Here is a 14,421-nt window from a genome sequence, read left to right as displayed (position 1 = left end):
TCAGGTCAACACTTAAAGATGTATACTGCTGTAGCACTTAAGTCTCAAGCTGGGCCCAACTTTGAGATTTCCTGCACACGTGTAGAAAAATACAACGCAACTGGTAAAATTATCTTACTGAAATAACCTTATGTATCTCATGGACTATTCTATGAATTTTTTGGCACAGAGGGATTGTTTGTTTTGTGCATATTCTACATATTGTACAGTGAAAGTTATATATTGATTTAAAAGACATTATACAGTAAAGCTGAAATTGCTTTAATTTTAATTGGACAATTCTTTCTTAAATGTAGGCAGTTGAATCTATCCAGGCTGAAGATGAGAGTGCAAAACTTTGTAAACGCAGGATTGAGCACCTTAAAGAACATAGCAGTGACCAGCCAGCAGCTGCAAATATGTGGAAGAAAAAACGTATGGATCGCATGATGGTGGAGCATCTCTTGCGCTGTGGCTACTACAATACAGCTGTAAAACTAGCCAGGCAAAGTGGAATTGAGGTTGGTATAGATATTTATACTGTACGGATTTTTATACTGTGCTAATGAGCATTTGAGTGTCAATTATATTGGAGATTAGTGGAAGCAAAGCAGTTGATATGCTACCTATTTTGTGTACAGAGCATGCCTGTATTCTTAATACTTCAGTTGCATGGGTTTAGAGAACTTTCTAGACTCTGTTCTCTAGATATAGTTTGTGTATTAAATAGAATTGGAGCCTTAATGTTGAACTTATGAGTTCTGTTGTACTATACTACTATTAAACATCTTCAGTGGCACTTGGAATTATAAAATACTTTGGAATAATTCATTTAAATACTAGTGTCAGGTTTTATAGCCAGAGTGTCTTCCCCTATTTATGGTTTTACTCCAAAGCAGCAATTTTATGCATTTTATTTACATCCTCTGGTCATCTTTCACTTAATTGTATGTGTTGCCTTTCTCCTACTCACAAGTTTCCATGACGTTGCTGAATCATCTTGCCAACACTTGAGGATTTGTACGCTTCATGCTGTACAGGCAGTCCCCGGGTTACGTACAAGATAGGGGCTATAGGTTTGTTCTTAAGTTGAACTTGTATGTGACTCGGAACTGGCTCCAGATTCAGCCGCTGCTGCTGAAACTGACCAGGGGCTGACTACAGGAAGCTGGAGGCAGAGTTGCTCTGCCCCCAGCTTTCTGGAATCAGCCACTGATCAGTTTCAACAGCGGCTGAATCTGGAGCCTGGGACAGAACCACTGGGGCGCTGCCGGGTAGGCCCCCCCAGGACCAACCCGGCAGCACCCCAGCTGCTCTACCCCAGGCGTCCACAACAAAAGCCTGGTCTGCTGGGGGGTGCGGGCGCACTAGCTACCCCCCCCCCCCAGCAGACCAGGGAGACCCGGAGCAAAGCCTTGGAGGCGCGGGACCCCGCCGCCTCTGCGGCTTTGCTCGGGGTGTCCCTGGTCTGCTGGGGGAGTCCCCAGCAGACCAGGGACACGCGGAGCAGCTTTTCTCGCCCCGGAGGATGCGGTGGCGGGACCACTGCGCGTCTGGGTGGTCCTGCTGCCCGGGGGGTTCGGGGCGAGAAAAGCCCCGTTCGTAAGTGCGGATCCGACATAAGTCGGATCCGTGTAACTCGGGGACTGCCTGTACTTATAAGAAACACATGGGATCTTTATAGGGAAAGACGGAATACACTGGGTTTATTAAGAATATCATAGTAAAACAGCTATCATATGCTTACCCATACACACACCAGTCAATGTTCTGTTTACCAATCCATTTTCCAATATTCAACGTGTAAGTTTGTTGACTTGCCTGCAAAGTCCTGTAGGAGCAGATGGACAGGCCCTCAATAATGTCTAACTTTAATCCTCTGGGAAAGGTTTCTACAGTTGGTAATGACCATATACGTTTCCTCCCCAAGGCTACTGACTTGTGCCGTCATAAATTCTGTTTGGTCACCTCTCCTGTTCCAACATGCAGACGTTTAAGACCACAGTGTGAGGCTTTGCTCTGAATATAGTCTGATATGTGGGGGACAGTCAAATCCATAACGCATATCACTCTTTTCCCAAGCCCAAATCCTACTCTTCGGACATGTCTACATGAGAAGATTATCTCAAACTAAATTTGATTTAACTCCTGACATTATAAAATTGAAATAGTGTATCCCCACTACAGGAAAGCCTTGAAATTAGTTCAAGGCAGGCACCTCCCATTGATAGGGAGGAGCTTTATTGGTCTGCACTGATGCTCCAGTCTTGGCAGGATGAGAACCAAAAACTGTGGCAAAGCAGCCCCCTTTTATAGCAGGTTTTTTTCATTGGGACCAGTAAGTTTCACATCATCATGCAGTAAAATTTCTTTACTACATTATTCCTTTGCATGGCTTATTTATGTAAGGTGCTGATCTATACTGAATCCTGGAAGGCTTTTGTGTTCCACCAGCAACTGCAACTTAGAGGAAAGTGAATATAATGTTTTATAAAGAAGTAGGTTGTTCTGAGAATTTTGGAGTCTTTCTCCTTAGAAACTAAGCTGTGTGGGTGAGTGCCACTAGGACTCAGAAATGTCCCAGACTCAGTACTGTAAGCTGTACTATAGTGATAGAGATGCAGCCGTGTTAGTCTGGTGTAGCTGAAACAAAAGACAGAACTATGTAGCACTTTAAAGACTAGCAAGATGGTTTGTTAGGTGATGAGCTTTCGTGGGCCAGACCCACTTCCTCAGATCAATATGTGGAAGAAAATCGGCACAACCATATATACCAAAGTGATACAATAAAAAAAAAAGTGAACGCAGGTGAAATTAGCAAAGATAGCTTCCCCAGTTATCACCCCTATGTCACTACCTCACAGAAACTTACCTTTCCCCTCACTCCCACTCTGTTCTAAAATTTGATTTGTCAATTTCACGTGCATTCACTTTTTTTTTTTTTTTATTGTATCACTTTGGTATATATATGGTTGTGCTGATTTTCTTCCACATATTGATCTGAGGAAGTGGGTCTGGCCCACAAAAGCTCATCACCTAATAAACCATCTTGTTAGTCTTTAAAATGCTACATAGTTCTGTCTTTTGTAAGCTGTACTGGCACTTCTGGAGAAAGACAATGTTGACTGGTACCAGTGTTTCCTCTAATTTTTTCCATCCATGTGCAGAATAAATTTTATGTGCATGGAGGCATGTGCAGATGTATTTCTACTGGTGGTGCACATGCTGCAAACTATGGGTATTCTGCTGGGTGGCATTTGGATCTCTCCTGGGAGCCTCCCCGCAAATGCTCAGCTTACAGGCAACACTGACTGCTGCTGTTAAAAAAATGCATTTCTGAGGAGGAGTAAAGTGGTGGTAGTTTAGCAGCATGTGTGGTATTCTGGCTTTCTTCAATTTCCAGGGGAGGGAATATTTTTAGATTGAACACCTTTTAGAAAGGGAGAACGTAGTTGATAGCCATTCCAAAAGCTACAGCATTACTGTAAATGTTTGTTTGCTTCTAATGCCAAGCTGATTTAGTTCCAAGCCTCTTTCAACCACTCTGATCTTGTTTGGCCAACAATGTCTTCAATAAATAAAATGAATGGGGGTAGGAGGAGCGATAAGGACATAAAAATGAGTAGAACAATCTTATCTAATAGTAGAACATCAGATATAGGGATGTAAAATCCTGTTTAATTGACTAACTGTTTAAACCTATTGTTTAACTAGTTAACTGATTAAGAAAGGGGACCTTGCCTTGTGTGAGGGTTCACCATGGACAGAGGCTGCTCTGGACTCCATCATGGACAGAGGCTTCTCCATCATCATGCCTTCATATAGACTAGAAATACACCAGTGATGAGGTTAAGGAGATTATTTCCCTCTGTAGTAGGTCCAGTTGAGTATTAAACTGAAAAGGCAAAACATGGCTAAAGGGGGATTGTTTCAATGCATTGCGGGAGTGAACGGTGCCTCTGGACTTTCCACTTCCATCTGCCGTAGAGATAACTGTTAGCAAATGTGAAAACTATTTTTAGATTAAAATATTTGTGTTCATCAGCACCTGACTGCTGCCGTCAGTTCTAAACTAATTATCTAATCTAAATTAATTGCCTAATGTCTGAATCATTTAACTGTTGAAATAAAATTTAGTAGAGTTAACGAAGAATCTGTGACCCTAAAACCTGCTCAGTGCCAATTGGCAAAGGGTTCACTGCTTTCAACAGCAGCTCCTTTCAGATCTGATATTCATTACACCTGACATGTTACTGTTGTAGTACTTGTAAAGAGGGGTGTTTGAGGTGTCCAATGAAAGCTTATATTTCACTGGCTATTGTAAATGATGTATGTATGCATGATAATTAAGTTATATGTATGTGCTAAAATATGTATAAATCATACAACAGGCAGAGTTGATAAACAAGTTTGTCGTAGACAAAGGAATGTTAATTTATCTGTCTACATCTCTGATGTAAATTGAACTTTGAAAAATCCAAAACACACTGGGAGCTTCGTTTTTATGCCAGTCAACAACAGGAAAAGCCAGGTTGACAGGAGGATGTGAATTTAGTGTGGGAAGACACTGGAGATTAAAACCACAGGGCAGGTTGTCTTATGTCAGGAATGAAAAGAATGAGTTTGGAGAAAACATAAATAAAAGCACAAGGACTTTTTATTGTCTGTTTCACTGATGATGGGGATGATTCATGGAAAATTCTGGATCACACTTTGACTGAAAAATCAGCAAGCTTTTCAGGAAGTCTGAGGGTGAGAAAACATTTTAGACAAAGGAGTATAGACTGCTGAAGACCTTCCTCAAGCAGATGTAGCCATATACTCCATTTTTGGGTGTGCGTGCCCAGCAGATCAGAGGCAGAGAAGTTTTCCTGGCAGTACCCAGAAAGGGGCAGCGCTCACATATAGCTGCTTCTCTGACTACATGAGACAGTACACACCAATCCTCCCTCACTTCCTACTTTCCACTCATGACAGCAGTGAAAGCAGTGGTGGATAGTCTGCTGGAACAACCAGGTCAAACCTTCTTGTCCAAATATTTCTTCGTACCCAGAGCCAAAGGAGTAATAAAACCTATCCTCAACCTTAGCAGACTTTATAAATATACAGTAAAACTCCATTGGTCCGGCATCTGATGCTCCGGCGCTCCTGATGGTTCAGCACCATCGGGATCCCGGAAGTGCTCTGGGCAGCTGGACAATTGGAGCTGCTCTGCGCCCGGCTTTCCTGATTCAGCTGCTGCTGAAACTGACCAGCAGCTGAATTGGGGAAGCCGGGGGCAGAGCAACTGGGGTGCTGCCAGGTTGGTCCCGTAGCGCCGCTCCTCAGGGCTGCGGAACCAACCCGGCAGCACCCCAGCTGCTCTGCCCCAGGCTTCCTGGAGTTAGCTGCTGATCAGTTTCAGCAGCGGCTGACTTTGGGATGCCTGGGGCAGAGCAGCTGGGGTGCTGCTGGGTTGGTCCCGCAGCGCCTAGGGGCGGTGTCTTCCCCCCCACACTCCACCTCAGACCCCTCATAGCCCCCCTTTCCGATAGTCTAGCATATCTGATAATCCGGCACCCCCGAGTCCTAAAGTGCCGGGTTACCGGAAGTTTACTGTATCATGTTCATAAGGTTCCAGGTGGTCACTTTATTTACTGTCTTCCCCCACATTTTCTCAGAATGACTGGCTGGCTGCTTTGGACCTTCAGGGTGTTTTCCGTGGATTGGCAAAATGGCCACATGAAAGTTCCTTCAGTTTGTCATGGCAGAATGCCACTTTCAAAACTCAGTACTTTAATTCAGCCTCTCCTTTGCCTTCTAGATTTTATCATCTTCATGGTCATTCATGTGATGTATCTCAGAAAGGGAGGAATTCATATTTTTTTCCATATCTGGTTGATTGGTTACTGAAGGGCAGATCCAGAAAGGAAGTTCTTGCTCATGTTGGCTCCACATTGCACTTACTAAACCATCTGGGTCTCATCCTAAACATTGCAAAATCAAACTTGGGTCTCACTCAATGAAGTTCATTGGACGAACTCGATTCCACAATGTCAAACATTTCTGTCAATGACCTTTTTTTTTCTTTTTAGCTAATTCACCATTTTGTGTCTGCAGTTTGAACATTCCACATCAGTTTAAGTATCTGAGGCTGTTAGATCACATGTCCACTGGCAAGCAGTTCAGTTTGCAAACTTTCATTTTTACCTCCTTCAGATGTGGCTCAGGATGGTCTACTGTCTTGCTTGTTTGTTGTTTTCTAGAACCAATGTTCTCAGTATTCATTGAATGTGACCCTCTTCTGGTAACAAAAATTGCTACAGCGCCCCCAGGAGGGAGGAGAGGCCTGAGCCTGCCAAAGCCTTTCCATGTCCGGTGGAGTGGTGGAGGAAGGGGCAAAGGCCAAGGGCTTAAGCCGCAGGCATGGGGCCAGTAACCTGAGTCCTGCCACCCAGGCTGAAGCCCTTGGTCTTGGGCTTTGGCCCTGAATCCCAACAAGTTCTGGGGGTCCAAATCCACAGTTTGAAAAGCTCTGTTCTAGACAGATTTATTCATCTCTCTCCTGGTCCTCAACTCCTCGAGGTGGCGGATGCATCTAGAGAACATTTGCCAATGCTTTCCTTTTGACCAGCTCTTGCCAGCCAATGCAGTTGTTACCAGTGCCTCATTGATGAGTTGGAGGGTCATACCTCGGGTTGCTGAAAGTCCTGGGACTTTGCTTGAAGTGGGAGGCCTCACACCATATAGACTTGCTGGAGCTTCAGGCCATCTACAATGCCTGTCACACATTTTGGCACTTTATCATAGATTCAGTGGTTCACAGGACCACTGTAATGCATTATATTAACAAACAGACACCAGGTTGCTCCATTTAGAGGCAATCTGGGGAGTGATAGTTATGCACTGTGGGCTGTTGCTACTCTTCAAAGGTAAAAGCACTGCTGGGAGCACATAGCCAGTGAGGGACTCAAACAGTCCCCCGCTGGCCCCTTGCTCCTTGTGGTGTTTTGATGTGGCAATGCCACATGGAGTCCAGGGTCAGCTGGGGACTCTAAGTCCTCTGCGCTGGGCTCCATGCAGCACTGCAGCTTTGAAACGCTGTGGGGACCCCAGCGTCAGGCTCCATGGGGCATCTCAAAGCGGCAGCACTGCATGGGGTCAGCAGGGGAGTCTTCAGGTGACCCTGGGCTCCACACAGCGCTGCCGCTTTGACAACGCTGTGTGCAGCCCAGGTCAGGGACTCCCAAATGGCCCCGGGCTGCACATGACATTTCAAAGCGGCAGCACTGTGTGGAATCCAGGGTCTGGCCCCAGGCTCCACACGGCGCTGCCACTTTGAAGCACCCCTTACTCTGCCCTTCCCCCTCCTCTTTCTGATAGAGGCCTTGCTGCGAAGGGGGGAAGCGACGATAGTCAGCTAGTCATTTGTATCCCTACTTCTGTGGGTTTTTTGTAACCAATTCTATTTCCATTATCCTTGCTCCAAACCCAGTCCATGCCATGCTTTGCTGCACATTGGGCTACTCACATTTGCCTTCTTTGCTCAATATTGCTTGATCTTTATTATTAATACATTTAGTCTTGGCTTTATTATAAATTCATTGCAGTGCTGTAATATTAAATGTAAATCCTTAGCTGCACTAAACATGTTGGTGTGTGCACTGTTCTCATAGTGAGCATCTCACTGTCTGTGCGTGTCTTCTGCCAAGAGCTGGATACTACCAGGCAATGCTTCTCAAGGAGGCTTAAGGGTGGGGTGCACCTAAAGTTTACCTGACCGCCCTAGTAAAGTCTGGTGGTGCTTTTGAGAGGATTGTTTGGGTGGCTAACATTGACATAACAGGGATTTGACACTCAGTTTAGCATCAACAAGTCTCTTTCTCAATGAGTAAGATGGATAACTAGGGGACTCACAGTCCTGAGTACTCTCAGGAAGCTTTGAACAGCTTTTTTATTCACTTTTGTCTGGCCAGACTTTCAGATGTTAAAATACTGACTTAGGTGGAAACCAGATTTTGACAAAATGGGGACAGGCTTCCCATGTAGACAACTTCTCATTAGAGGAAAGTGAAAACACTAATGCAAAGAGTGTCTGTCACATCTTACTCTTTTGAAGTAGATCCATTACTGTTTAAAACTTTAAGAGTTTTTAACAAACTGGCTTCTCACTGAAACACAAAACCAGTGTGTTCTTTAAGTGAGCCAGAATTTAAATATAATCAGAGCAAACTGTTGCTCAGCAGTACCCTTTCTTCTTGTGGTGCAAACTAAGGGAATGTTAATACTCAGTGATTGCTCAGAATTTACTAATTTACAAGTGGATGTGGTGGGCTCGAGACCCCTTTTATTTTCTGTAGCAGAAGAGAGGCTGCTGGCTCACCAAATAAGTTGACACATGGCTCCACAAAAATAATCCTCCTGGAAGGAAATACAGTAATACGAAGGCAAGAAAAGGCCAAGTTAATTTGAAACTAATTCCAGTGGTGGGCAATTTGCAGCCTGCAGGCCATGTGTGGCCCACTGGAGTTCTGCCTGCGGGCCGGGGACCCTCTGTCTGTCCCCCTCCCCCACAGCCCCTCACGCACTGGGGCACTGGAGCCCCACACTTCCTACTCCTTCCCTACTTTCAGAGCGCCAGATCTCCTGATTGACACACCTTCCCTCCCTCTACCTTTCTCAGAGCTGGAATGCCACAAATCAGCTTATATTTTTTTTCCTTGATTCATCCAAAAAAATCCATGAGGCACTTGTCAGTTACAATCCTGTAACTCAGGGGTTCTCAAACTTTGTGATAGCGAGACCCCCTAAAATGCTAAATTAATTTGTGTGACTCCTTTTCTCCCCCTCCCCCCACTGCCCTGGGTCGCTTCCTCCCCCCTTCTCACCAGACTCCTTGCCCTCTTGGGGTTTAAATCTTCTCTTCTCTTCTCTTTTCTCTTCTCTTCTCTTCTCTGCAGGGGACTGGACTCGATGACCTCTCGAGGTCCCTTCCAGTCCTAGTATTCTATGATTCCTCTGCCGCCTCCTCTGACCCCCACATGCCCTTATTTGCTTCCGGGTCCTCTGTCCCACCCAGTCCCCCAGCCCACTGCCTGAGGGACCCCGCCCTCTCCCAGCTGGGGAGCTTTCAGTCGCTAGGCAACCCTCGTGCATCCGCTCCTGCCCCAGCCTCACTCTCCTGCTGCCTTGCCGCCTCCTGCAGGTGAGCTGCGCTCCTGGGCTATGTCTACACTGGTGGGTTCTTGTGCAAGGTGATTTATGGTATGGTATGGCATGGTAAGAGAGGGCTTTTTGCGCAAGAGCTGTGCTCTTTTCTAACAGGTGTAAGCTCTCTTGCGCAGGAGCTCTTGCACAAGAGCGTAGTGTGGACGCTCCACAGGGGTTTCTTGTGCAAGAAAGCCCTATGGTTAAAACAGCCATCAGCGCTTTCTTGCGCAAGAGAGCATCCACACTGCCAGGGATGCCCTTGCGCAAAAGCACAGCTCACACATGGCAGTGTGGATGTTTTCTTGCGCAAGACTTTTTGCACAAGAACCCTTGCTCAAGATATTCTTGCGCAAGAAGCTGCCAATGTAGACATAGCCCTGGAGTCCCGTGGCCCCGGCCACGCTGCATGGCTTGCCGGCAGCTGCCTAACGCATTTTGCGAAACTGAATCCAGCGGGGTCGCAACCCACATTTTGAGAAACGCTGCTGTAACTGTTGGCAATCTTGAGCCTGTTTGTATTGAGTCTTTTGTTGTAACGGAGATATTCTGTATGATCTTGAGACTTGAATAGCAGCTAAGCTTTTCTGACTCCTGGGTATCCAGATATATGCCACTTCTCCGGCAGCTCTCTGACAATGGAAAACGTTATGCATGAAATTTGCCAAAGAGGAAGCTGGTAATCTGGACATGTCTTCACTCAGTGTTGAGTGGATGTTAACGTAATCAGTGGTAGATTCAGATATCTGTCCTATAACCGTTATTAGCAGGCTTTTGTATTAATGGCAGTTCTTAGTTTGCCGTATAAATTGACTGGTTTCTGACCAGAATGCGTGGCTGAAAAGGGATCCTGATGACTCTGATCAGCACCAATGACCAGACAGTTAAGTCTGGTTGTCAGTGCAGCAGAGCTAAGGCAAACTCTGTGCCTGCCCTGGCTCCATGTGGCTCGTGGAGGAGGCCAGGATGGAGATGAGGCCATGGGGGCTCCACAGCTCCCATTTGCCATGAGCCATGAAAAATGGGAGCTGCGGTGGTAGTGCCTGCAGACAGGGGCAGTGCACAGAGCTGCCTCGTAGTGCTTCCTCGTAGGAGTCGGACGCAAATGCCAGCTGTTTCCAAGAGCCACCTGAGATACGTGCTGCCTGGTGCCTGAACCTTCTCTCGTCTCCCACCCCCTGTTCCTTGCCCTGAGCACCCTCCTGCACTGAAAGCCCCTTCGGGAATCCATACCTCCTCCTATACCCCTGCCCTACGTGAACCCACTTACGCACCCAAACTCCCAGAGGCTGTATCCCCCCACACACTCCCAACACCTTGGCCCCTGCTTGGAGCTGCCTCCAGCACCTTAAACCCCTCATCGCTGGCCCCACATTAGACCCCATACACCCTGCTGGAGCTCCTTTCTCCATCCTTCTCAGTACTGACAATGAGAGAACCGCTTATTTCTGGCTGCACCCCCTTTTGGAGCTCTCTTCCAAACTTTGACCCCTTGCCCCAACTCAGTGAAAGTGACGGAGTGGGGGTGAGCGAGGGTGGTTTTGCGCAAAAAGGAGCTATGTAGACAGCTCCTTTTTGTGCAAAAGCCTCTTGCGCAAAAATGGCCCCTAATTAATTATGCAAATGATGCGCAGCAATATGCTAATCCATGCTTTATTTGCATAGGCTTTTGTGCAAGAGAGATGTAGTGTAGACTTAGCCAAAAGTGAATGATGGAGGGATAGAATGGGTGGGGACAGGGCTTCAGAAACAGTAGGGTGGGACCTCAGGCAAAGGGAGGGGCAGTGTTCAGTTTTCTGCAATCAGAATTTTGACAACCCTAACTATTGCAGAGGAAGGTGCTAGATGCAAACAACCTAGAAAACCTTAATGCAGGGGTAGGCAATAATTTTTTTTGGGGGGGATGCAGTCTAAAATTTGGTAAACACACTTTTCTATGGAGGAGGTGCAGGGTGTGGGATGGAGGATGGGTGCAGAAAGGGACTTGGTGTAGGGGAATAGGAGACAGTGTGGGGCCTGAGAGGGAATTTGAGTGAAGGAGGGGGTTTACAGTGCACAAAGTTTTCCCCTACCCCCAGTGCAGAGAGGCAAATGAAGCAGCCAGCTGCTCTTAGCCCCATGAGTCCATTGGGGTGAGCCACAGGCCAGATTGAAAGGCTTGGTGGTTTGGATCTGGCCCCCGGGCCATATCTTGCCCACCCCTGCCTCAATGGATTCAGAGCTATGCAGATGTCCAGTTTAAGGGAAAATATAAAAATAAAATTCTTTTGGTATGCAAAATTTAAATACAGATTATTTATAAAATAGGAAATAAACTAACATTAAATGGTCAATGTGTAGCAAGAAGATTCCTTTTCCAAAAAAAAAAAAAAAAAAAAAAAAAAAAAAAATCCAAAACATGAATTAGATGAATTTCACAAGTAATATCAAAATACAATTGAGGACTGAAAATGTCTGTGTCCAAATAATGCAGAGTAAATAATCTGGGTTTCTCATACATGTTCATTTTATATAGATTTGTGGGTGGCTTTTCTGGCTCCCTAATAAGCTGATAAGTAGTTCAGGTAGAGGAATAAAAGCTAGATTTAGAATTTTGGTATATAATGGCATATAAATTAAGCTCATCAGTATTAGTTTGTTAGATTGAGTAATCTTTTTTATTCTGATATGACCTTGGCCTACAAAGCCAACATCAGAAATGCATAGTTTTATTTGCAAACCCATATATAAATCTAAGTTGCTGGCAGAGGTGTCTGTTAATTTAGACGTGTTTCCATGTTCTTCAACATTACATATTATAATTACATTTTTGTCATTCATCAATAGTAAAATTCAATTTTAGTGAAACAGTGTTGTAAGTAATCCGTAGAACAATCAGTAGCAGTCACTGTCAAAGAAATTTGATCCTTTGTCTTCTGTCTTAAATAAAATATTTGTATAATATGTCAAGAGTTTTTTAAAGGATGACATGGTCCCTTATTTTTGGATTTACAAGACTAGTGAGTACAATTGTGCAATATGTAATTTATAGTCCTACTCAGCAGTGAGATCATTGTGGGTGTTGACATTAAGGCTTGGTGATTCATCTTTTATTATGTGTTAAAATCAATGCTGCTGATTCTACAGGTGCTCAAATTTTTCATCTTGTTCTGTTACCCCAGAGTCTCAGTAACAAGCATCATCTTTTGAATTAATTTAGAATTTAGGATAAGGGATCTGATTGATGATGTTAAATGCTCTGGTTACCAGAAGGGAGGCCCCTGACACCGTATCTGATCACCGGTGATTTCTCCCCCAAAAAATCACGCTTGGAGTCCTGATTAAAGTTGACTAATATATTGTAAGATTTTAATTGAGAAGTGCATAGAATCATAGAATCATAGAATAATAGGACTGGAAGGGACCTCGAGAGGTCATCGAGTCCAGCCCCCCGCCCTCAAGGCAGGATCAAGCTCCGTCTACACCATCCCTGACAGATGTCTATCTAACCTGTTCTTAAATATCTCCAGAGAGGGAGATTCCACCACCTCCCTTGGCAATTTATTCCAATATTTGACCACCCTGACAGTTAGGAATTTTTTCCTAATGTCCAATCTAAACCTCCCCTGTTGCACTTTAAGCCCATTACTCCTTGTCCTGTCCTCAGAAACCAAGAGGAACAAATTTTCTCCTTCCTCCTTGTGACACCCTTTTAGATATTTGAAAACCGCTATCATGTCCCCCCTTAATCTTCTTTTTTCCAAACTAAACAAGCCCAGTTCATGAAGCCTGGCTTCATAGGTCATGTTCTCTAGACCTTTAATCATTCTTGTCGCTCTTCTCTGTACCCTTTCCAATTTCTCCACATCTTTCTTGAAATGTGGCGCCCAGAACTGGACACAGTACTCCAGCTGAGGCCTAACTAGTGCAGAGTAGAGTGGCAGAATGACTTCACGAGTTTTGCTTACAACACACCTGTTGATACAACCTAGAATCATATTTGCTTTTTTTGCAACAGCATCACACTGTTGGCTCATATTCAACTTGTGGTCCACTATGACCCCTAGATCCCTTTCCGCCATGCTCCTTCCTAGACAGTCGCTTCCCATCTTGTATGTATGGAACTGATTGTTCCTTCCTAAGTGGAGCACTTTGCATTTCTCTTTATTAAACCTCATCCTGTTTACCTCTGACCATTTCTCTAACTTGCTAAGGTCATTTTGAATTATGTCCCTATCCTCCAAAGAAGTTGCAACCCCACCCAGTTTGGTATCATCTGCAAACTTAATAAGCGTACTCTCTATCCCAATATCTACATCATTGATGAAGATATTGAACAGTATGGGTCCCAAAACAGACCCTTGAGGAACTCCACTTGTTATCCCTTTCCAGCAGGATTTAGAACCATTAACAACAACTCTCTGACTACGGTTATCCAGCCAATTATGCACCCACCTTATCGTGGCCCTATCTAAGTTATATTTGCCTAGTTTATCAATAAGAATATCATGCGAGACCGTATCAAATGCCTTACTAAAGTCTAGGTATATGACATCCACCGCTTCTCCCTTATCCACAAGGCTCGTTATCTTATCAAAGAAAGCTATCAGATTAGTTTGGCATGACTTGTTCTTCACAAACCCATGAACAAGAACAAATCCAACCCCCACCCCAAAACAGAAGAGAAGGAAGTCAGAAAGATCCCCAATACAGGTAGGCTGTGCCTACACTGGCAAGTTATTCTGGAAAATCATCCGCTTTTCCGGAAAAACTTGCCAGCTGTCTACACTGACCGCTTGAATTTCTGGAAAAGCACTGACGATCTAATGTAAAATCATCAGTGCTTTTCCGGAAAAACTATGCTGTTCCCGCTCGGGGCTTTTTTGCGGAAAACACTACTATGCTGTCTACACTGGCCCTTTTCCGGAACAGTTTTCCGGAAAAGGACTTTTGCCCGATCGCGAAAATGACGATTGGGGCTTTTTTGCGGAAAAGCACGTCTAGATTGGCCACGGACGCTTTTCTGGAGAAAGTGCTTTTTCGGAAAAGCATCCTGCCAGTCTAGACACGCTTTTCCGAAAATGCTTTTAACGGAAAATCATGCCAGTGTAGACGTAGCCGGAAGGTATTTATACATTACAAAAGTCTCTGTGCTGCCAATGGTGGTACTGGTGCTTGCGACCTTCTACCTTTGGGCTCAGGTTAACCCTTAGGGAGGAACCGCAGGTGATCCCTTGCAGTTCTGGGATGATTCTTGTTGGGCCTTCACTACAACCT

General features: G+C 44.9%; 1 protein-coding gene across 6 annotated transcripts in view; it reads left to right on the top strand.

The window, feature by feature from the left end:
• MAEA (macrophage erythroblast attacher, E3 ubiquitin ligase) overlaps positions 1-14,421 on the top strand; it is a 117,700-nt gene that overhangs the window by 41,774 nt on the left and 61,505 nt on the right. For all 6 annotated transcript variants that reach the window (XM_075930929.1, XM_006122904.4, XM_006122906.4 and 3 more), the window contains exon 3: positions 297-500. In XM_075930929.1, coding sequence (XP_075787044.1) covers positions 297-500 — 204 coding nt within the window. The remainder of the gene's footprint in view (positions 1-296; positions 501-14,421) is intronic.

This window comes from Pelodiscus sinensis, chromosome 5, assembly GCF_049634645.1.
Source record: "Pelodiscus sinensis isolate JC-2024 chromosome 5, ASM4963464v1, whole genome shotgun sequence".
Lineage (NCBI taxonomy): Eukaryota > Metazoa > Chordata > Testudines > Trionychidae > Pelodiscus > Pelodiscus sinensis.
Note: the sequence above shows the minus strand (reverse complement) of the source record. Positions and strands in the feature narration are given on the sequence as shown.